General features: G+C 40.8%; 1 protein-coding gene across 1 annotated transcript in view; it reads right to left on the bottom strand.

Moving 5' to 3' along the window:
* The window catches only part of EDIL3 (EGF like repeats and discoidin domains 3), an 862,525-nt gene that overhangs the window by 564,025 nt on the left and 272,814 nt on the right, over positions 1–25,686 (bottom strand). Inside the window, exon 3 of the mRNA XM_040341735.1 lies at positions 25,285–25,314. Within this exon, the coding sequence (XP_040197669.1) occupies positions 25,285–25,314 (30 nt within the window). The remainder of the gene's footprint in view (positions 1–25,284; positions 25,315–25,686) is intronic.

The raw sequence follows: 25,686 nt of genomic DNA on the forward strand, positions 1-25,686 counted from the left end.
TACAGTCGTTGGTTCTCATTATTCAATGTCATTCATTTCAATGACACATATTTAGATAAATGAGTCTAAAACATTTTACTTGTCATGTGAGTGAAGGGAGGTTTTATGTAACATTGGCTGTGTAAAACCTTTGCATTCTTTAGAGACCAAGCACATTTATTTTGACGTTTTTGTTTTTCTGACAAATACAAATTACTTATAGATTATCATATTTGCACATGCACTCTGCTCAGCGCATTAAGCCGTAGATTGCTCTGCTCTGATTAATGACTTAGCAGGACTGCAGAAAGCCAGGAAAGAATCGGTCCTCGGGGACTGAGTCCGGTGAAATGGCCGAGCAGGTTAATTTACAGTCAAGCATGTTGCTACAGTGAATCCAAGAGTGGCGTTTGATAAATCAGTTAATTCCCATTTGTTATCCACAGTCTCAGAATTTAAACACAGCACAGGGGCTTTTACAGCTGATAAATGCAATCGCCTGTAATGTATTCACATGTTGGTAAACTCCTGTCTTAGCACAAAATATGTGGTCAATCTTAGTAACAGCATTCTGTTCTTTTTATCTATGTATGCAATTCACATAATATACCCATTTCCTTTGGAAGTGATGTTTAAGAGTGAATGTTTACACGATTACTATAATGCTACTGCAGATGCTATTGTAACCAACAATTTTTACTGTAATCATGCAGAAAGCTATACTGCAATACAAATGTTTTTATTGTCTTTTAGCATTTTATCTCTTACATTTGTTTCCTAAAAATGATTAAGATGTGAAACATGTAGTATAAAATAGTTTGCAATCTGCCAAGTACCAACAAATGCTACCAGTTTTCCCTAAGATCAGCATAATACTACTTCATATAGACCAATCTTTAGAATATTTAAAGTGGATGTAAATATAGTGCTTCGAACCAGATAATGCTTTAAATCACAATAAGAAGAAGGACAGCAGGATGGTAAGAAATGGTGATATGGGAACTTCATATGCGTACAACCCTTTACTTACTGCAAGCACTATCATTAAGTGATTTGTTGGGGGAAATTTACTAAAACTGGTGCACACAGAATCTTGTGAAGCTGTGCATAGTAACCAATCAGTTTCTTACGACTTTGGATCCAATTTTGCCCTGTGACCTGAAGTCCGAATTCATACTACTTCAATAAACGGAATCCAACTTTGATCCCGACAATACCAGTCCCTTGGTGTCTGGTATGAATCTTGAGTTGAAATTCCACGGCAAAAAAAGCCTTTTGTACCATAAGGCTTTGCTAATAGAACATACCAGGCCCTTCGGTCTAGTATTGATTTTAAGGAGAACCCTCATGCCAATAAAAGGGTGTAGGGTCCCTCCAAAATCCATACCAGACCCTTATCAGCAGCCAGGAAGGTCAAGAAAGCAGGTGGGGACGAGCGAGCGCCCCCCCCCCCCCTCCTGGACCATAGTAGGCCTCATGCCCTCAACATGGGGGCTTGGTGCTTTGGGGCAGGGGGGACCCTGCATTACCCCACCTTGTGTCAGACCAGTTAAGGAAACCATTGATTTATACACATCATGCAACATGTGCTCCCAATGTCGGAATGTTTGTCGTACTAGTGTGAAACCCAGCCTTAAAGCTTTGACAATAAAATCTAGAAACTGATTGGTTATTATGCACAGCTGCACCAGATTCTGTGTGCACTCATTTTAGTAAATTTCCCCTACTGTGATTGTTTCTATGGGTTACTGCACTTTGTAAATAGTGCTTCATCCGAATATACAAGCGACTGTGATCAAGTTTCTAACCCCTTCTAACTTCCCCCAAGCCCTTGATTTATATTTGAAAGTGATTAAATTAAGGTGGTTTTGTTCCAATGTTGATCTTGATCCAGTCCACTTATCCTAACTATGAAATAAAATATATTTTGTGATAATACACAACTTTAACCTTTTGTATAAAATAAAATGTAATCCACTTCAATTTACTACCTCTCTACAACAGGATATAAGTGAAATTATATTTTTAAACAGTTTTCAAAAACAGTGGAAAATGTACCCTCACCATCAATTTTGGTGACAAAATAAAATATTGGACATCTTATTAACTTTAATCTCAGTGGTCATGAGACTAAACAGAGATAGTGAATCTACCTAGTGGGAAAAGAGGCATACACAACTTTCAAAGGTTCTAACTCTAAAGCTGGCCACACATTATACAATTTTCTTGTTCGATTTCCTTTAAAATTACCTTCAACTATGTAGTGCAAGGGCCTGCCTGCCTGACTGCATGCAATTTGAAAGTGTTTAGGTTTGACCTCATATTACCGTATTTACTGTCGTATAAGACGACCTTTTATGTTTAAAAATTTGGGTCAACAATCGTGGGTCGTCTTATATGCCGTATACAGACTGCGGGCGTACATTTTTTAAAACCTGTGCCGCCTCCTCGTGCTGTTCCATGATAGTCTCAGTGATCCGCCTATCACAGACGTCGTCTCGTCCTCAGCCTCGGACGAGAGGACGTCCGTGATAGGCGGAACACTGAACACAGGCTCTGCTGGGAAACTGAGTGTTCCGCCTATCACGGAAAAGGACGAGGAGGCACGGCTTTTAAAAAATTAACACCCGCAGTCTGACTCACTCTGCCAGGCAAAAACGGAATGAAGATCGGCGAATTGAGGTGAGTCAATGGCACAGTTAGGCAATGGCACAGTTAGGCAATGGCACAGTGAGGCAATGGCACAATGAGGCAGTGGCACAGTGAGGTGAGGCAATGGCACAGTGAGATGAGGCAATGGCACAGTGAGGTGAGTCCCAAAACCAACATTTTAGCCAAAAAATGTAGGGGGTACGTCTTATACGCCCAGTTGTCTGAGGCCTCGTACACACGACCGAGGAACTCAACGGGTGAAACACATCGTTTTGCTCGTCGAGTTCCTTGTTAGGCTGTCGAGGAACTCGATGTGCCAATTTTCTCCATTCCCGTCGAGGAAAAAAAGAACATGCTCTCTTTTTGGCTCGATGAGTTCCTCGACAGTTTCCTCGTCGAAAAATGTACACACGACTGGTTTTCTCGGCAAAAAAAAAAAACCAGCAAGTTTCTTGCTGGTTTTTGCCGAGAAACTTGGTCGTGTGTACAAGGCCTCATACGCCGGCAAATACGGTATATGGTTTTGGTAAAGCTTAAGTAAAATTATACAAGAATATAATGTGTAGCCAGCTTTACATGTACCATCCAGATTTTTCTGCTAGGTGCCCAAGCCTGGCAGAAGGTACTAGGCTTCTAGACCCATCTTGAGTGGTTACATACCACGACTACAAAGCCATAATTAAAAAAAAATAAAAAATAATACACTCAGCCAGCATATCCTGAAAAATCTATCAAAATGCCATTATTGAGTTTATAAAGCCAAACATTCTGTATATAGAGGATGGATGGAAAAAAATGATGCAACATTAGGTCAGTTCAGGTTTCTCCTTTCAGATGAAGAAATGAAACTGGTTGCTATCATTAATTGTTGCAGTTTTGCTCTGTCTCTTTGTAAATCAACTTCATGGCAGTCTTGTTATTTCTATTGATGTTCCAGAGATATTGCAGGATGCTGTGTGTCTTATCTTCACTGCCATTGGGTGCACAATCTGTAGGACAATTTCAGGTGTTAGTGCAATGGCTAGCCCAATATGGTGCTAACATCTAATAAATTGGACTTTTGGCGGTACAGGTAGTTAATGTAAAAGATCTATAAATATTTATTTTGTAAAAAATACATAAATAGAAACTTGTATACATAATTGCATGAAACAGTATCAGCATATGATATCAGTGCATCTAACACAAAGTAAGAGATACATTTGTACTTATACAGATACATTCATGGCAAAAAAAGCACATAGCGTCAAGAAGGTATAGAACTATTATGCCGCGTACAGACGATCGGTTAAACCGATGAGAATGGTCTGATGCACCGTTTTTATCGGTCAAAACCGATCGTGTGTGGGCGCCATCGGTTATTTAACCATCGGTAAAAAAAAAGCCAACTTGTTTTAAATTTAACCGATGGATTCCTAACCGATAGGACAAAACCGATCGTTAGTAGGCACGACCATCGGTTAAAAATCCACTCTTACTCAGATTCAAGTCGACACATGCTTGGAAGCATTGAACTTCGTTTTTTTCAGCACGTCGTTGTGTTTTACGTCACCGCGTTCTGACACAATCGTTTTTTTTAACCGATGGTGTGTAGGCGCGATGGACCATCAGTCGGCTTCATCGGTTAACCGATGAAAACGGTCCATCGGTCCGTTTTAATCGGATGGGCCGATCGTGTGTACGCGGCATTAGTGTTTGAAGCTGAATCCGATATGCATAATGGTAGATCTTGCATTTACTCTCGACATGTTTCACGTACAGGACACTTCATCAGGAGCATAAAGGTGGATCAATCGAATCTCAAAGAGTCGATCCAACCATTGATTGTGTGGTAAAGAGTGTACAACGCTTTTAACCTAACCAGCCTCCTGGGCATGTGGTAGGTACTCGTTGTGTCTAAAGGTACAAAGGTAGGACTAAGGTACAAACTGTTGGTGAACAGTATATGTAAATGGGCAAATAAAATGCCCTAACAAGGATCCCACTGGCAGACCTTGGACTGAAGTAGACTCCAAATGGCAGATTGCCAATTGGACAGACAGTAGAGGGGAGGTAACCACCTCAACAGCTACCGACAGAAAAATAAATCTGTCATTAAGTAGAACAATGTCTGATCATAACGAAGTTGAAACAGTCAGGAAAAGAGACCAGCAAAAAAAAATAGAGGTCCATGCATAGGCGCCGTGATCCTGTGTGTAGAACATGGGATCATGGCGCCTATGCATGGACCTCTGTTTTTTTGCTGGTCTCTTTTCCTGGCTGTTTCAACTTCGTTAAGATCAGACATTGTACAAATGTATCTCTTACTTTGTGTTAGATGCACTGATATCATATGCTGATACTGTTTCATGAAATTATGTATACAAGTTTCTATTTATGCATTTTTTACAAAATAAATATTTATAGATCTTTTACATTAACTACCTGTACCGCCAAAAGTCCAATTTATTAGTCCATTAATTTCCATTGTCACTTTCCCGGGACGTTGGTACATTAAAATTAGTGCATTCACAGTGATTAGTCGCCCTGTGATTATATGCAAGTCTGGCAAGACCCATTTAAATCTAATAATTATTAACTAACATCGTTTATTTAGAAGGTTTGAGGATCACATACATTTTCTTAACATTTTGACAGTTATTAAAATAGCCAACATTAGGGTTAGAAGACTAGGCCTGAAAATGTAGAAATCAGAGAGTTGTTACTGTAGTCCTCAACTATATGATGAATATCAGTGAAAGAATGGAAGTGTATCTTGTGAATTCTTATCCATGCTGCAACGTGTATGTGTGTATCTTCTGCTGCACCATCTAATAAGGCAACAGTTTTCAATAATTAGTTTCAAATCAGCAGCCTGTATTAGTCTAATTATGTTTTCCATTGTTTACATGTAACAAAGCATAAAAGCCCAATACAGCCAACACTTTTCGTTTTAGATACTGTAAGCAAAGTTCGAGAACCTTTTTCAAGTTCATTGCTTTCTTTGTTCCCATTTGGGAGATTTCGTGTCACTTCCTGTCTATCTAACAGGTGTCAGACAGGAAGTGAAGAAAATTATTTTCATTTTCGTCTCTGACAAATTTCAGACAGAGCAAAGAGAAATCCCACCATGGGGATATAGGCAGCAATAAAACCAACTTTTCAGTATAGTGAGAAAGGTCATAGCCTCTGACAATATTATGTTGCTGTATGTGACCTTATTAAAGAGATTTTTCCTCACTCCCTCAGAAGGGATATAGACAACATTTAAATTCTACATTCTTAATGATAACTTAAACAACACTTAAAACAGGAAGAAAAAACTTGCTCTACCCACTTCTTCCTGTCTCAGCGCTATGCATTTTAGAAGTAACATCAACATAGGTGATTATTAAAAACATAAGTAAATATATATAAATATGTAGGCATATAAAAGTCTACAAAAAGAAAGGTGCATAAAATAGGGGCCCACAGTGCACTTTCGGCTCCAAAGAGTATGATCAACTGGTTCTAAGCCCCAATGACGGGTAATAGATGTAGACAAAGATAAAAACCTAATATCACAACAAAGGATAAAGGTATATGCAGAGCAGCTGTTTACGTATAAGATGAGGAAAAATCATCAAATAAAATAGTATAAAAAATACACCAATATTTAAAACACAATAAAGGATCTATTGGTGAACAGCGCCAATGTTGGATAAGTATCCAGCTTCACATCAAATAAATAAATAAAATTATGACGTGGCAGAAATAGTCCTAAAGTGGTAAGTGCTTCTAGGATTAAGTGGGTAGTGCACCCTCCACCAGAGGCTCTAATGGACACATGAGGAAAAGAACCAACATTGGGAATTAACCCCTGCTGCTTTCTGAGGTGGTGACGGAGTTCTGAGTGAAAAAGAATTTGTTTTCAAGGCTTCTTTTATTCATCCTTCTGGTGAGTGAGAACCCCAAAGGGGGTGAGTGCCACTGTTGGTAAATATTTGGAGTTGGTGGAGGGTGCACTACCCACTTAATCCTAGAAGCACTTACCACTTTAGGACTATTTCTGCCACGTCATCATTTTATTTATTTATTTGATGTGAAGCTGGACACTTATCCAACATTAGCGCTGTTCTCCAATAGATCCTTTATTGTGTTTTAAATATTGGTGTATTTTTTTTATAAAAGTCTATAAGCCACTTAAAAGATAGATCATAAAGACCCTTGGGTGTGATATTATGGCTACCGGAAATTACGCAATTGACGCTGTGCGTTCCAGGACTCAGTGAGTAAACCGGAAGAGGAAGTGCTGTGCGCCAAGGTCATTACGATCTCCACCGAAGCATCTTCGGCATTTCCTGGCTTTCAATAGGAGTGATTCGCTGAACGCTTAAAACTGACACTGAGCTATACGATCACTTTGGAACCACTATAGTGTCATGGAACATTGAATTTTAATTGAATAACTTAATAAATGGTCAAATAAAACTAGAATATGTGGAGTCTTTCTTCCCATGTTCCTGGATTTTGGCTTACCAACGTGGATCTGATCGAGTACATGGCAGTATTTTGATGTGGATTGAGGCTTGATATCCTTATCATTCTGGTGAGGAGCACGGTGTGGAGGAATTTGGTGAAAGGTGCACGGATCATTAACAAGTTTAAAGACCACCATTTGTGTCCACTAGAGTCTTTTCTTCAATGCCATCTGCCTTTTTTCTGTTATTCAATAGTTATTATGCATATATGGTGCTGTGCATACAGTATATTAGCCAGTCAATTTGTATTAACTGACAGGAGCGCTGCTTTGATGAATATCTGCTACTGGTTGACAGTTTTTACTATTCATCTTATGTGTTAAACACTTAATACTTGATAAAGGTTCTATACCTTCCTGTTCTATCCAAATCTAGAAGCAAGGTTTAGACTGGAGTTGGGCTTTTTTACATAATTGTCTCTTTTTAATTCATTTATATTTAGTCCCGTGGCTGAAGATTGCTGCATGGGACATATAACTTAAACGTTACATGTACAGTATATTGCTTTATGTTTTAAATCAGGGGTGTAATTAGAAATCGCGAGGTCCATAGCAAAAATTGTATGGGGTCTTCTCCCCCAAACAAATAAAAAAATGCCATTGACATCACCCCAATTACTACTGCAATGTGAGACAAGGCTTGAGCTACTGCATATATTATTTTTAACAATATAAAAAATGTATGCAGCAAATAGAGAAGTGGTGAGACAATGTTATAGGGCCTGTTCACACTATAGTGTTGCACTAATGCGCATGTTCCTGTACAATAAGCACACATCTTGTAGCTAGGTGTGCTTTGTTACCATTCAATCTATAGAACCCCCAGCACTTCTGGGTATGAAGATGCATGTGACCTTCACTCCTGTGACTGTGCTCATGCCAAGGAGCCGTTTGTAGGCTCAAGCACTATCACATCACTGACACCAGTAATTTCACTCCAGCTGTGGAGAAAGAGGGAGCGGCAAGGGATCATGTTAATACAAGTATAGGGAGGTCAGGGGGAGGCCTTTTTGAAGATGCATTGTCAAGTTGCCTTGCATGGACGAGGTGACAATGCCCTTCTCACACACAGCACAGAGTGCATCACACCATTGCATTTTTCTCCACTTCTGCAACTGTCTTTCACCATTTTATCCCTTTGGCCACTGCAACCCTGCCACCTCTTTCTGCCCTTATGCCTTTTTAACCACTTCCAGCTCTGCACTCCATCCCACCCCTGCACTCATATTCACCACTGCGACCCTTTCTGCCTCTACACCCCCTTTTATCTGTTCATCTCTTCCAACAGTGCACTTCATTTCACCTTTGGGCATGGCTCACCTGAAGATTAAGCTCAGGAATCTTGTTTCTGACAATTACATTGCGCTGTGGGTAGTGCTTTGGGTGGAGCCAAATGATGCTGTCAGCATTATTAGCCACCCACACACCTAGCACTTGGAAATGGACAAAGGGCAATATTTCCCAGAAACAACATGTCATCTGACTGGCTTCAACAGATACGTTTAAAAAAACAGATGAATTTTGAAAAAAGACATGCAGTTGGGAGCAGAGAAGTACTGTCAGACAAAAATGCGTAAGGACTAATACAGAGAAATAGGAGGACGCAGGAAGGGAAGGGACAAGAACTATCAGTGTCACCGCACACAAATAACAGAATGGTGGGTGGTGGAAGGAGCCTAAATGACAGCTTACCTTCATTGTCCTGACTGGGCCCCCCTCTCTCATGGGCCCCACAGTGCCAATATGGTGGCTACGGTGGTAGTTCTGCCACTGTCATTACTAGTACAAAACCTGTGCATGCTACCATGTTATTAATGCCCTTTAACTTACATATTTCTCCTGTAAGAAGGATGACAGGGTCAAGCATACCATGTGCATCCAATAAATATTTTTTGCAGAAAGTTACAAGAAAATCCAATGGGTTTTGATGACTCACCAGCCCCGCTTCATCAAGGCTGACATGGTAAGCTGGGCAGGAATAATTATGTGATATATCGAATAATGTATCAGCGGATCTGCTCAACATGCCAGACAAACAGCAAACAGTCAAACAATTCTGTCTATCTGGTGTACCACGAGGCTTTGCTAAAACACTATTTCAGATATGATGTAATTATTCCTGTTAAGCTTACCACATAAGCCCAGGTGAAGGGGGACTGATGAGTCCCTCCTGAAATTCCTAGGCTTTTCTTCTGACCTTCTGACAAGTGCAGTAAAAATTTAGTGGATTCACATTATATCTTTGCCTTTTTTATCCCTCTGACATTCTTTAGATTACTATGGGGACCCCAGAGAATACCAACATTGATAAAGATCTGCCTCTAAAATCTGGATTTAAAGTCCCCTCCTGTTTTGGACCCAGTGCTCTAATAACATGTCTACATTTTATCCATGTTATTTACAGCATATTACGCTTTTGTTTATTGTTCACAATTTAGTCCATGAGACATTGTTTTCATCTGTTCTTTATATAGTTTAGAACCTAATTTTCTTCCTGTTATTGCCATATTCCAAATGCTGGTAACTAGGACATCAACTCTTTTGGTGTCATTAGCATATTATTTTCACATTCAGTATTGTGATGCTGTTCTCATGCATATGCCATCTATCATAAGGAAAAATCTCCTTCAAGATACAGTTCAGGTTAGATTTTCTTATCTTCCCAGAGGCACATGGAAGTTTAAGCATTATTTAGTGAAACATTTATTAAACAGTGCAAAAAGCAGTTTGATACAGATTCCTCCTTTGGGTATTAAGCAACAGAAATTCAAGGACAGCATCTCATGGTCAAGCTGACAATATCTATGCTTAGAACAGATGTAAAATATACTATACAGCTTGATGGCTTTATCTGATTTAGCTTGAGATGTCTGAGCAATGAAAACATAAATCTAGCAAATGCTTCTAGGTGACACATTTTTAAAAAGTCTCACTAAGGTGATATGTTTGATAAAAGACAATAAAGGAATCATTTTACAGATACACACTGCCATTTAATCCCAAGATTTAATGGTTTATGCTTGGTGATTCGGTCAACCTAATTACATCCCTTTAAAAACAATCCAAAAATTAAACTCTCACTCCTTTGCATTTCGATCTTACTTATTTGCAATCAATTCCTCAGCACCTTAGAGAGAAGGCTTGACCAATAACGGATTTACCATTTAATTCCACATACGGAATGGAAAACGGAAGGATTGGTGGGGAGCAGGGAGGTATTTGGCCTTCGGGACCAATAATAATAAAATATCTTGGACCAGTGGCCCTGAATGGAGATGATTCCCCCTTCAGACATCAATAGACCAGGACCCACAGTCAGTGATACATGCTGGGAAATACATAGCTACCTAACTACCTGCAATAACAGAGTTTAGCAGATTCACATCTTTTAGCACCAACTTCCATTGTAATAGGTTATGTGACTGAATGCAGAGAGCTGCAAAGAAAGCTAATTGTGGAGGATATTTGAATGTGTGTCCCAATAAACAATGTCATTTAGGAACACCCACCAACCATGGTTTTACTTTAAGTAGTTTGCTTTTTTAGCCCACAGAAATCTGTCCCTGACATGAGAAGGGTATTTGGTTGTCTCTGCCCTTGAGGCCAAAGATGCCCAATCATCCCCTTACCGATCTCCTTGAGGAACAAACCCCTTAACATCAAGCAGATAAGGGCATATTTGCAACAATAGCCCCTGAACATGGTTTAAACCACTGAGCCATCATAGGTTAAGCTCTTATCTGAAGCTGCCAAAGTCCAAACCTGTGAGCACCTTGTTTCATGTATTCAAAATAAGGTGCAGGGAAGTACTATATTTGTCCAAGTAAAGCATACTTGATGGTTTTCTTATGAAAAGCATCTGAAGAACACAGATCTAAGGGAGACGGGTAAACTAGTGTGTAAAGAGATCAGCACCACTATGATGCAACAATGTATAAAAAAAAGTGAACATAAATATTTTATTTAAAAAATAGCAATTGTTTATGAAAAACACTGTTTTAGCAAACCAAGCAACCTATTTACAGTGGGGATGCTATGTGCGTTCCACTAGACCCAGTGCCGATCCTGACCTCCCAGAGGCTCTAAGCAAAATCACATGTCACATTAAAGTTGAGAAGCGAGGGGGCACTGCCGACAGTGACATGTCACATTAAAGCTGAGAAGCAAGGGGGAGGGGGTGTTCTGCTGTCGGAAATGACATCTTACATTAAAGTGAGAAGCAGGGGGTGCTGACATATTACCTCTTCTCCCATGCAGCCAGCGAGTTGAGAAGCGGGGTTAGGGGCTGAAAATGACTTCCCACCAGGCGGGGCCCCTAGTCATTTGAGGGGCCCTCCGCAGCTTTGTGGGGGCCCTAAGCGTCTATAGGGCATCCTACAATGTCACACTCTTTGCTTTATATCTAGAACTCTGTCACATGAGAAAAGGACAGGAGGAAACTCACATGATTTTTTTTTTATTCAATCCATAAGTTTAAATAGTGCTCTGCTTGCTGTGCTTTAGTACTTTATACTGTGAATGTGTGTGTTTTTTTAAAATCAGTGATATGGTTGAAGTAGGACCATAGCTTTTCTTTAAAGAATTCTAATAGCATTTAGTTAAAGATTTACATATATTCAAAGTAAAAAAGCAGGCCCCCAGGAAAGGTCCTTATCCTACCATTGCAGGCATTATTAGGGAAGGAAAAACCCAAAGCTTAAAAAAAAAACAAGAAAAAAAAAAACAGTTTTTAATCTAAGCACAAGTAATTGGGGTACAAAAATTCATATTTTTTTGCATAAAAAATTGAATTTTCATTCTTCTTTTGGGCACATCGACCCAGGCTCTAATTTACTTTTACTGAAATTTGTGTAGTATAACATGTTTACTCCAAATGGGATAACAAACTGTCTTATTAATTTGCACTAAAAGCACATTCTTGTCAACTGCAACTATTTCCTTTTATTTCTTTATTTACACTCTGTAGTCAAAGACATTTGGGCTTTCCTTAAAGTTATCTTACATTTGTGCATTAGAAGAACATGCTAGCTTGGACCCTAGCGCACACCACTGACTGTTTTTTGGCTAAAGATTATTCTTGGATTTTTATAAAGGTCAACATTACAAGGTTTAAATGTTTTAACGTCAGTCCAAGGTAAAATACCCATGTCAGGGCCCTAATTTTCACATCAAGTGAGTGATTATGCAGCAAGTTTATGATAATTGCACTTTTAAGGGACTGAAAAGGATCACAGTTGATCAGTGGCAACTAGCTGGGTGTTGATTGGTCAGGATGAAAAACCTTCAGGCCTTGTACACACGACCGAACATGTCTGCTGAAACTGGTCCGTCGGACCAGTTTCAGCAGACATGTTCGATCGTGTGTAGGGCCGACCGGACAATTTTCCGGCCGACCGGACAGGTTTCGGGCGGACAAATGTTTCTTAGCATGCTAAGAAACATGTCCACTGGAAGCCTGTCCGCCGGACATGTCTGATGGTCAGTACGACTCATCGGACATGTCCGCTGGCCCGAGAACCCGCGCATGAAGTCGAAGTGATTCGACGCATGCGTGGAAGCATTGAACTTCCAGGTTCGCGCACGTCGCCGCGTCATCGTCGCCGTCACGTCGCCGCCACGTTACCGCATATTCTGTCTGCAGGGATTTTGGTTTGATGGTGTGTACAACCATCAGACCAAAATCTGCTAGCAGACATGTCCGATGAAAACGGTCTGCGGACAGGTCCGCTCGTCTGTACGAGGCCTCAGATTATTCCTGTTATCTCTTTTTTTGGAGAAAGGACATTTGAGGGTCTGGTCATTTCGTATGGAATAACCAGTAGCCATCATGTATGGTTGTCATAACTGCAGCTGATATGCAAGGTTCCTTGATATATTCACAGAGCAACCTACAGCATGTTCTGCTCTAACTCCCTAACAAAATCCTTCTCAGTTCAGTTTATTGCCAAATATTTTTTTTAATTATGTTTAAAACCATAAAAGCTGATGTTTTTAATAAGTGAATGTGCATGGTCAATGGCTGCCTGCATAAATTAGGACACCATATGATCAGTATCTTTTATCTAATACTGAAGACAGGAATCACTGATCTGATTAAGTTCATTAATAAACAGTTTAATCTGTGAAGGCTGGTGTTTTGGCTCACCCACACAGATATAATCTCCCTCTATGACTGTCATAACTGCATGGGTAGACTTGCTTGATTCTTCTGAGACAACATTAACATTAACAACAGTATGAGAGTTCTGCTGTTACTTAAATGCGAACTGATAAATTTAATAGAGTGCTTAAAGGGAAAGTAGAATATTTTCAGTACTTTTAAAACAAATGTATAAAAGAGACCAGCTTGAGGTAAGTGATATGGTCAACATGTGATAATGTTTTCAGAAGAATACCAGGTATGACATTTTTACATAATCCAGCTGGGGCAAATGTAACTATACCTGTGGGATGCCTGTGTAAGCTGGAAATCACTGTATTAGAAACAACTACTCCTGTGAACAGTGCCGATCCTGACCTCCCTGGGGCCCTAAGCAAAATTACATGTTACATTAAACTTGAGAAGCGGGGGGGGGGGGGGGGTCTGGCGAAAATGACATTTTACATTAAAGTGAGAAGCTGGGGGTGCTGCCTTCTTACCTCTTCTCCCATGCAGCCAGCGAGTTAAGAAGCGGGGTGAGGGGCTGAAAATGACTTCTCACCGGATGGGGCCTCTAGTAATTTGCGGGGCCCTAAGCGGCTTGCATAGTGAGCCTATAAGGCGGATCGGTCCTGCCTGTGAACTTTCCTAGCTTCTGAGTCCCATGAACCACAGGTGCTCTGTTGCATTCTGAACACAGGAGGTTGGCTGCTTGGCACAGGTGGCATTCGGGGGAATGTATTTAATTTTTTCAATTAATTCAAAGTGTTCTTGAATTAGATGAGATGGAAAGCATGGTGTCCCTGCACCACCACTTGGCTCTATCCAATCAGAGAACACTTTGCTTGCATTGAAATGGTGCCCATGCCAAAATGCAAAGTTCCTGTGTTCACAATGCAGCAAGGCAGCCACTCAGCATAGGACCCAGAAGCTAGTGGGGATCACTGGAGTAGCGATGTCTACTACAGTGGTTTACAGCTTCCAGAGGGATCCCACAGCAATAGTATATTGCATAAGTACATTGGCCAATCTGGACCAAAAAAAACTAAATAAAAAAAAATGCTAGACCTGATATTTTTCTTTAAAAACCTTGATTCTGAATGTGGCCAGTGTGTCCTGAGACATGATTGGGAGTCCTAAGACTCCCTGGACAATCGGGTCTCAGTACCTGTTTCCTGATTGGCTGGGAGGAGAATCATGAAGATGAATATTAATTTGCTATTGTCACACAAGTGGGTGGACTCAGGGTGCAGTGCTCTGTGCCCCCTGAGCCCACCATTTTTTAAATCCAATTAGAGCCTCAGGCTCTAATCATGTGCTTAAAAGAAGAAAAACATTGGAATCCATGCATCCGGCACCCGGCATGGAGATTAGGAGCTCGAGTACATAAATTGAGGGGGGCGGCGCCCCTGTGCCACGTATGGACGGGCCGCCACTGTATACAATGGTTATGCTTTTTGCTCCTTCTCACAAAGTAAGACTATGACAATGCAATAAAGTGCAAACATGTACTTCCGATCTTGCTGATATCTTAACATTGATGAAAAGAGTGGCAAAGCAACTGCAATGAGCGACCCCTATAGTGGCCAATCTACAGTTCACTACTTATAAACGCAATAGGAAAATGATGGTAGAGTATGCCTGAAAAGTGGAAAAATCAAAAGAGAAAAATCTGTTTAAAGCAGAACTGAAAAGGAAAAACATTTTTTTAGATAGAGTAGAGAATTGTTGGAACCTCCATTGTAGAGCTTTCCCATCACTATTAGTCATGGTGACTTGTTAACCTGACAGAAGGTAATGAGACATCCAAAATACTATGATTGTCTCCTGAACACGATTAGTGGAGTTTTTTTTTCTAGTGAGGAATCCGGTTCCAGTCACAGTCAGGGAAGTCAGGACTCCTGCATACTAGTTTCAGATCCATATCTCAGAAATGACTGAAGCCATTGTTTTTTTTTTTTCCTCTGGATCAATTATAGGTATAGTCTAGTGTATATAGAGGTTTTCTATTTGTGTGCGTGTATTTTTTCCTCTATGTTGGTTGAACTGGATGGACTTTTTTCAACCGGATTAACTATATAACTATATAGCATCACAGCCAGTCAGCTTGCATTTGCCAAAAGAAGCCCTCATTCACACTGAACCTATTTGTAATGCGATTCGACAGGTCAAATTGCATGACAAGTCGCATCCTACTGCCAGCCTACTAACCACAAAGGGTATAAATGCACTTTGCGTGCACCAATTGCCTTTGCAAACCCAGATATTACCTTCTACGAGCAATGATGACATCATCACTGTGCAGTGCATAGACTGCAGTGAAGATTGCAAATCTGTGTGTGGGACCCAGAAAGCCATTTTTTTTTACAAACAAACCAAAAGGGCCTATACAAGAACTGTTATCATGTACAAAGGGAGACAGCAGCACTGGTTGCTCTATATTACAGGAAACTCCTGCACAGAGGCAAAGTATAGGACAGTGATGGCGAACCTTGGCACCCCAGATGTTTTGGAACTACATTTCCCACAATGCCCAACTACACTGCAGAGTGCATGAGCATCATGGGAAATATGTTCCAAAACCTCTGGGGTGCCAAGGTTCACCATGACTGGTATAGGAATTGTTTCATGCTGAACTACTGCACAGATCTGACATTAAGACACAAATGACACCACAATTCAATTAATAATACACATGTCTCTTGTATTTAGATATACCGTAATTAAAGTAGAAGTTCACCCTAAAATTAAAATCTGTAAATCTATTTGCATCCGCAATCTAAGACTAACCTATCTAACCCTGTAAAGAAGACTAAAGAAGCTCCATAGTAACTGTATGGGTGATGTCACTTCCCAGGCATTTCCCAGTCGTTGTCGGCTGTCTCTCCTGCAGAGAGCTTCCGCCGCTGCAGACCAGACAGGATCGGCTTCAGAAAAGGTATGTATAGCGATTTTGTGGATGCCAGTAGATTTACAGATTTTAGTTTTAGGGTGAACGTCTACTTTAATCCAGCCTAGAGATCAGCTTTAAACTGCCAGTTTGATTGATCAATGCTGAATACAAAGTTATAAATGGCGAATATCACATAGAATGTGCAATTTTTATGTAAATGAATGTACAAAATAATCCCACACTTTGACATGCAACATATCAGAATGTTTTGAATACTCTGTAGGTTGTCTACTTATATATAATCACACACATACTGTAGGTTGGACTTGTGTCGTTTTTTAACCTCACCTACTATGTAACTATATATGCCATTGTAAATCAGCTACATGTATACCGGAATAATATTAATTACAATATATTGAGAAAAATATAAAACTTGACTGGTTAGTTTTTTTTTGTACTTGTTGCTACACCAATGAAGGAGGGTGGTCTGTTATGTTGGAGGGTAGTCTTCCTTCTACAGTACAGGTATGTGTAGCAAGAAGCCTTAAAATGTATGTAAACTCAAAATATATTTTTTTCAGTACATTTGCCATCAAGTATAACTTTTTACAGTTTTCTTAAAATATATTTTTTTTATGAAACTATTGCAAAGTTTCTTACTTGAAACACTGGCGCCACTAATCCACTGTTATACAATTAGAGGCAGTGTTGTCAGCTTGCCACTGAGCAGGCTATCAGACAGCTGCTAAACATAATGAACGGACTATGATTGGTAATATGGGTGGAGATTGTGCCAGAAAATTGCAGGGAGGGAGGGGGGAGAGGTGAACTTCCTTCCAGCGCCTGGGAGCCCGGGGAGAAAGTGGGAGCTGGGTGCCCATAAAAACTGGGTATCCGCCCCCCCCCCCAAATGTGGCATGTCAGGGGGTCACCATCACTTAAAGCAGAGGTTGCATTTTTGGGTGGAACTCTGCTTCAATACCTTCTCTAAGTAAACTTGTCTTTTGAGATTACTATGAATTACACTCCACTATTAGCTTTGCTATAATACAGGGGTGCATCATGGGTTTACAGATCTTCAATGGCAACCAGAAAAATCATAGTGTAGTCATGGCTAGATGGACAAAACAGAGTATACAAAGGTGGAAGAAATTCTGATTGCTTTTGACTTTAATGAGGAAGAAGACAATATTGCCCTCTAGCCCTCATATTGTTTGTCTTTGCTGTGGAGCCTATAGTTGTCAAGATCGGCACAGTTAAAGGTTTTGTTTTGGGGAAGCAAGCCACAGCCGGGCGCCCACAGTTAGAATGTCGGTGCCTCAGAGAGGAGGGGGAGAGGAGCGGGGCTTCATGAGCCTGCATTCCTGGACCGTGGGACAGGTGAGTGTCTGATTTTTCAAAAGTCAGCAGCTACACGTTTTGCTGCTGCTGATTTTTAAATGGGTGGAACTATGCTTTAAGTATACATAGCAATGCTATAAAGGATAACCACATAAAGCTAAAAAGAAATAAAAGTTAAATGTTACTACTCAAACAAAAAAAGCCATTTAAAATATGTGAAGATGGAATATCATTTAAATTAAGTTATATGTATAAATTCAAAACAAAAAATTCAATCAGCGCAACCCAGAGGTAACAGACAATTAAAATTTGCAAGCTGAACACCAAGGGTAATTTCACAAAGCCCCACAAGACAATACTAAATAACAAACAGTGCAGCGCAAATATACATATGACAGTTAAGCCTCAACATACTAATTTTGAAACAATCCACAGCCCAATAGGAAATGTCCTTGAATAGGAATCTCCTTAGTTTAGGCCCCCAAAAAATAAAGGAGAATAAACATGAATACAAAATGGTGATGGGTTATAATTTACAGTATAGGAAATTGTAAAGAATCATCACCAAGCATTGGGGAATTTGTTGAAAGACTCGTTCTCCCTGCATGCCCTGAATTTTTTTAATGAAGGCCCCCCTGTCTCAGAGATATGATTGCTTCTGGGGTTGTGGATCCCCTTATAGTAAATGAGAATCAGTTGTTATCTTTTTTTGTCTGGCTTCTATGCGTATGAATGGTGCTCAGCATGTAGGCATTCAAGAAGTAATAATAAAAGGCATAAATCATTTTCTTCTTCGGTTACCAACAAGAACTATAAGATCAAGGACCTTATCACTTGCAGAATACAAGGGTGGTCTACATGCTAGAGCAGTGGTTCTCAACCTTCTAGTGCCGTGACCCCTTGATAAAATTTCCCAAGTTGTGGGGACCCCTAACAGTAAAATTATTTTTGTAGCGTGGGTTGTCAGCACCCAAGGCATGACAAGTAATTTGCGCCTAAACCACAGACATTTAGCGCTCCCTGAGTCCTTTTAATGGCAACTATAATCACACTCACTGTGTCTCTGACTTTGTGGTGTCTCGCAGCAGTGACACCTATGCCGAAATCAGGGGTCTCCTCCAGCCCATCCCACTTCACATTCCTCACCAGTCAGCTGACCTCTAGTCTCTGTCCCCAGCCATGCTGAATGGGTGCCTGCAAAGAGGCTGAGTGGGCGGCCGTGGGCTCCAGGGACAGCCCTGCTGGGTGTCCGCAAAAAGGCTGGGAGAGTGGTTAGGGCTTCAGGAATAGCCCAGGATTTGGTGACCCCTGGCAAATTATCATTTGACCCCCGAGGGGGTCCCGACCCCCAGGTTGAGAACCACTGTGCTAGAGTGTCATTGTGGCTTCTAATACCATTGGTAGGACATCAAGCGCACTGAGAATACATATAAGAAAGCATGTAAATAATATCAAAAAAGGCCTTAGATTGCACAGTGTTTCTAAACACTTCAGGAATCGGATGTGTCATGACAGGAACCCCAGAGGTTTAAGATTTTTGGGGAGTGGAAAGAGTTAACAAGCATTGGAGAGGGGAGAATTTCATTAGGCGCCTAAGTCAAAGAGAATATTTTTGGATCTTTGAAACTAAAGCCCTTAATCCTTTGGGATTGAATGTAGAGTTTGATCTGAACTGCTTTATTTCAGACGGGTAGTTGGTATTAGTTTGTTGTCTCCCCTCTATGCTATGGTATATCTAGTTTATTTTTTATATATGTTTTTATGTTAGTGGTAAACCATTGTGACATAAGCATACAGGCTTTTGTCTATACCCTTTATTGGGTTGGAGGTTGTAATTTTAATTTTAACCACTTAAGCCCTGGACCATTTGGCTGGCCAAAGACCAGAGCACTTTTTGCGATTCTGCACTGTGTCACTTTAACTGACAATTGCGCGGTCGTACGACGTGGCTCCCAAACAAAATGCACATTCTTCTTTCACCGCATATAGAGCTTTGTTTTGGTGGTATTTGATCACCTCTGCGGGGGTTTTTTTGCGCTATAAACAAAAATAGAGCGACCATTTTGGAAAAAAAGCAATATTTTGTACGGGGGTTAACCACTAGGTGGTGATGAAGGGGTTAAGTGTGTCCTAGGGAGTGATTCTAACTGTTAGGGGAAGGAGCTACCAGTGACATGTCACTGATCACTGTTTCCGATCACAGGGAACAGTAGATCACTAACGTGTCACTAGGCAGAATAAGGGAATGCCTTGTTTACAAAGGCATCCCCCTGTTCTGCCTTTGCCGACTGCAATCGCGGGCCGCCCGGGAACATTGAGTTCCTGGGACCCACGGACACACTCATGAGGCACACAGTGCACCCGCTGGTAAATGGCAAATTTAAAGGGACGTACAGGTATGCCCATTTGCCTGCCTGTGCCATTGTGTCAATGTATATCGTCGTGCACTGGTCGGCAAGCGGTTAAGTATAGCACTTAGATTATTTCATTTTTTTCTTGATCGGGTCAGATGTGAGCTTCGGGATCATCAGGACCATTTGCACCTGGCATTACTCATCCCCTGATAGTGGAAATAAGTGTTTATTGACCATCCTGTTGGTTCAGGGGGTCAATATTTTGAGGTGGACAAGCAATCTGTGTGGTGGTGGTGGGCTCATTTAGCTAAGGTGTTGGTGCATCTGATAATCTCTCACAGCAATATATTACTATTCAAGGATATTTCCTATTGGGCTGTGGACTGTTTTAAAACAATATGTTGATGCTTAACTGTCATATGTATATTTAGAGCCGGTTCACACTGCGGCGGCACGACTTCGGGGGCGACTCTGCAAGTCATCCTGAAGACGACTTCAGAGGCGATTAGCAAAATGACTTCTGTATAGAAGTCAATGCAAATTGCCCAGAGCCGCCCCCGAAGTCGTACAAGAACCTTTTTCTAAGTCGGAGCAACTTGCGCTCCTATTAGAACGGTTCTATTGCATAGAATGGGACGCGATTCATCAGGCGGCTGAGCCGCCTGACGAGTCGCCCCAGTGTGAACCGGCTCTTAAGCTGCACTGTTTATATTTATAAATTACATGTATATGCATATGCAGTGTATCAATATGTATTGTGTTTTCACCATTGAAGGACCAAGCCTCTTTCTGAGATTTGGGGTTTACAAGTAAAAATCAGGTTTTCTTGCTAGAAAATTACTTAGAACCCCCAAACATTAGATACCCAACATGTCATGCTTTAAAGTTGCGCCCACTCATGGAATGGCGACAAACTTTGACACTTAAAAATCTCCATAAGCAACGTTTAAAAAATTCTACAGGTTGCATGTTTTGCGTTACAGAGGTGGTCCAAGGCTAGAATTATTGTTCATGGTGATACCTTAGATTTGTAGTTTTGAACACTGTTTTCATATGCGGGCGCTACTCACATATGCGTTCGCGAGCTCCGCGGGACAGGGTCGCATTATTTTTTTTAAATTTGTTTTCTTTATTTACACTGTTCATTAAAAAAAACGTGTCACTTTTATTCCTATTGCTATTCCTATGTAAACATTCCTTGTAAAAGAAAAAAATTGAAAAAAAGCAAGATGGGACCTATTAAATAGGAGATCTGGGCTCATAAAGGAAAGAATTGTCACTTTAAGAGCTATGGGCAGAAGAGACGTTTTGATGTCACTTCTGCCTGGCAATGGTATGGAGACGGGTGTGGGCCACCTTCCCCTCACTCATCTCCATACCTAACAGGGAGTAGGATCTGATTGCCTCTGCCGCTGCCAGCGGCTCCGGTAAGCGGCGGTGGGCATCGGAGAGCGGCGGGAAGGAGGGGGGCCCTCTCCCGCCGCCGATAAAAGTGATCTTGCTGCAAATCCACCACAGAGACCACTTTTATCTGAAACCGGACCACTTACTGAAGAAGAGGATACCAGGGTTATGGCAGCTAGCTGCTGCAATAACAACGATATCCCTCTTCAAAGTGCCGACGTATATTTCATGAGCCAGTCCGGAAGTGGTTAATCTGCATATTTCAAGTGCATTCTACATATAATACGTACATTCATATTAGGACTGGTAAAATAAAAATATTTTTCTTCAGATAAGTACATAAAATTGTGTGCTCATATCAGACAAGCATGAATTCTACAGCAGACATTCCACCTACGTTCTTAATAGTAGTCGGCTAGGAAATTTTAATCAGTTGCCCTTTCACTCTAAAAAGGGCAGCTATAGATGAGTAAGCAACAAAGCTAAGTGAAGAAATGCCTGTGTCTCTCCAGATACTGCATTAGAAGGTATTGTGCAAAGACAGCTGTGCAATATTCAGGTGGATTGCTTTTATTGGGTGCACATCTCCTTTTAAAGAATTCCTGGCAATACAGCTTTTGCGTAACTACCAATTTTCGGTTTCTTAACTTGATTCTTAATGTATACAAGTAGATATCTGCAACAGAAATTAGCTTCTAGTGCCTAAAAGGTTTCCTCTCTGTAACTTTTAATGTGGAACCCATGTTTTCTCATCCATGGCACAGCAAAATGCTCTTACCTATTTCCACATGCTTCCTCCCCCCAACTACTTGTTTAGTGAGTAAAGGAAACCATGTGTAATCACTATGATGCTCAAGTTGGAGCTTACATAAGGGCGTAATCACCAACCACCAACGCTGTCACATGGAGCATGTCATCTGCTCCTCCGTATCTGGAAGTATTATTTCGATTTTTTTGCTCCTGGCAGCTGAATGGAGCTGTGGGGAGCAAAGGGGAGGTGAATGGTCACTACAGGGGAGGGATTTATAAACCATTTGCCCCCATAATGACCAGGCCATTTTTTGTGATTTGGCACTGTGTTACTTAGCTGACAATTATACGGCCACGCAACGCTGTACCGAAATAAAATCAATGTCCTTTTTTTCCCCACAAATAGAGCTTTCTTTTGGTGGTATTTGATCACCTCTGCAGTTTTTTTTCTTTTTTTGCGCTATAAGCAAAAAAAGGCCGTCAACTTTGAACAAAAAAACAATCTTTTTTATTGTCTGCTATAAAACACACCAAAGAATCATTTAAAAAAAATTGTATTCTGCTGGTTAAACAAATACCAAAAAGAGTTAATTGATTGGTTTTGCGCAAAAGTTCTAGGGCCGGATTCAGATAGAAATGCCTATCTTTAGGCGGGCGTAGCGTATCTCAGATACACTCCCCCGCCGTAACTTAGAGCCATATTTTCAGGCGTATCTAGCTTTGTGAATCGGCGTAAAGATGCGACAGCGCACATTTTAAATTACGGCGGTGTATCTGGAGATACGCCGCCGTATCTCCTTTCTGAATCCGGTCCACAGCATCTACAAAATAAGGGATAGATTGATGGCATTTTCTATTACTATAAAAAATGTTTTTACTAGTAATGGCAGTGACTGACATTGTAGTGGACAGATCAGACATCTAACTGACATTTTTTAATTTTTTGGGGGAACCAGTGACATTATTACAGTGATCAGTGCTAAAAGTATGCACTGACATTGTACTAATGGCACTGTGTTTCCTCATTGTGTTTCTAACTGTATGGGGGATGGGCTGCCTGGGACAACACACACACACACAACACACAGACCCATCTTCCTGCATAGCAGAAAGACAGGGTCTGTGTGATCCCCTGTCAGAACAGAGATCTGCCTTGTTTACTATGGCAGATCCCCATTCTGTCACTGCGGGGCGTGATTGCGGGCAGCCGGTGGACATCGAGTCTGCCAGGCCGCTGATTGGCGCCCCCGTTGGCCGATCCGCGTAGATGTGCCCACAGATCGCATGTAAAAGCCGGCGTACAGCTAGGGCGATTCACTCAGCCGAGCCAACCTGGTCAGCAATCGGTTAAAGCAAGCAGACCCCCACTGTGTTAGACACACTTGCCTTTTTTTCAGCAGGTCCTTGCCATGGCTGGGACCTGCTGATCGGCTGTGTCCAATCACAGCCCTGTATTGAGGGAATGATCACTTTGTTTTTAGGGAAAAGGAACAAAACGATTTTAAGTACAAAGCAGCACATAACACACACATTAATACTTGTGATAACCCTTTCCCATCCAGTGTCGTTAGTACAGTGACTGTGTATAGTAAATATATAAGAATTCCATTATGTATACCATAGTTTGTAGATGCTATAACTTCCAAGCAAACCAATCAATATATAGTTATTGGTTAAGACAGTGTTTCTCAACCCCAGTCCTCAAGGCTCCCCAACAGGTCATGTTTTCAGGATTCCCCTCAGATGAAATGGCTGTGGTAATTACTAAGGCAGTGCAACTGTGCAAAATAATGGAAATCCTGAAAACCTGACCTGTTGGGGTGCCTTGAGGACTGGAGTTGAGAAACACTGGGTTAAGACATGCAGCAGAATACATTTTGGCCTTGTTTGGGCACAGCATTGCATGACCGTGCAATTACCAGTTAAAGTAACGCAATGCTAAATAAAATAAAAAAATGATGACCTGGTTATGAAAGGGGTAAAATCTTCTGGAGCTGAAGTTGTTCAAATGACCCAGTGGGCTTGGTTTACTTAAACAATTGACGATGTAAAAAAATATATATATACCTTAAGATTTTTTTTTTCAATAAATGAATTGTTAATTTAACCTCATACAGTGTTCAAATATGGGATAAATAAGGTGAAGTTGCATTCAGTTTGAATATCCAATCATATGTGAGGAAATAAAATATATATATAAAAAAAACAGGATATAATCATAGTTTTATAAGCTCACTGAGCATTGGGGTTGATTTACTAAAACTGAGTGCAAAATTATAAACCAATCAGCTTCCAGTTTTTTTTTTTGTTAAAGCTTAATTGAACAAGCTGAAGTTAGAAGATGATTGGCCACCATGCACAGCTGTTCCAGATTTTTAGTAAATCAACTCCACAGTTTACACACAAAGGGCCAGATTCACGAATAATTGCGGCCGTGTAACGTAACCCGTTTACGTTACACCGCCGCAAGTTTTCAGTGTAAGTGCCTGTTCCTCAAAGCACTTACCTGGAAACTTGCGGCGGTGTAACGTAAAGTCGTCCGGCGCAAGCCCGCCCAATTCAAATGGGGCGGGACGTTCTACGCATGCTCCGTTCGCAATTTTCCCGACGTGCTTTGCACGAACTTACGGCGGCCCGACGTGTTTGTGAATCGCGACGTGCGTAACGTACTTACGCCGGGAAAAAAATTAATTCAAAAGCGACGCGGGAACGACGGGCATACTTTAACATGGTGGAGTAATTTTACACCATGTTAATAGCACACCTAACTTTGCGACGGGAAAAAAAGACTTGCACCGACGTAACGACAGGAAAAAACTTTGTGGATCGCCGTAAATCCTCATTTGCATACCCGACGCTGGAATACGACGCAAACTCCCCTCAGCGGCGGCCGAAGTATTGCATCCTAAGATCCGACGGTGTAAGTCAATTACACCTGTCGGATCTAGGGGCTATCTATGCGGAACTGATTCTATGAATCAGCCGCATAGATACGACAAGAGATACGACGGTGTATCAGGAGATACGCCGTCGTATCTGTTCTGTGAATCTGGCCCTATGATTGCATGTGTTGAATATCAGTTATGGGCTAACTCCTGTTAATTTATTTTTGCATATGATCAATTACCTTCTTCTATTCCATAATGGTAAAGTTCATATAGTAAAAAAAGTCACAGTAAGTCCCTTTCTAGTTGTTTAAAAGCTTTGCCTGTTTAAGACAGCCTTTTCTTACAACTCCCAAATTGGGATCAATTAGAAATCATCCTCCTACCTGTAGCTGTAGATTCTTCTTCTACCGATGCTGTAAAAAAAATAAGAAAAATAAGGTCAGGATATTTCGTTTAGACTTGATTGGGAAACAAACAATTATTTTTCACGTTTCAAATTGCACTAGGCAAACGACACTCTCTGGTTGTTCTGATTTCATTGACAAGGCCCATCAACTCACAACGATGTAGCCATTTTAACACATTCTAAAAAAGTGGGCATCACAAGGATCTATCATCTTATCATAAAAAACATAGAGGTGGTACTAATGGACGTGAATTTTTTTTATGGGCCCCCGGGTATCACCTCCTAGTATTAACATTTGGAAAACAGCAGGACACTGATTTTTTAGTACATACTATCAAACAAAACCATAATTTAAAAAAAAATTGAGGCTTGACATGCA

Source organism: Rana temporaria, chromosome 1 (assembly GCF_905171775.1).
Source record: "Rana temporaria chromosome 1, aRanTem1.1, whole genome shotgun sequence".
Lineage (NCBI taxonomy): Eukaryota > Metazoa > Chordata > Amphibia > Anura > Ranidae > Rana > Rana temporaria.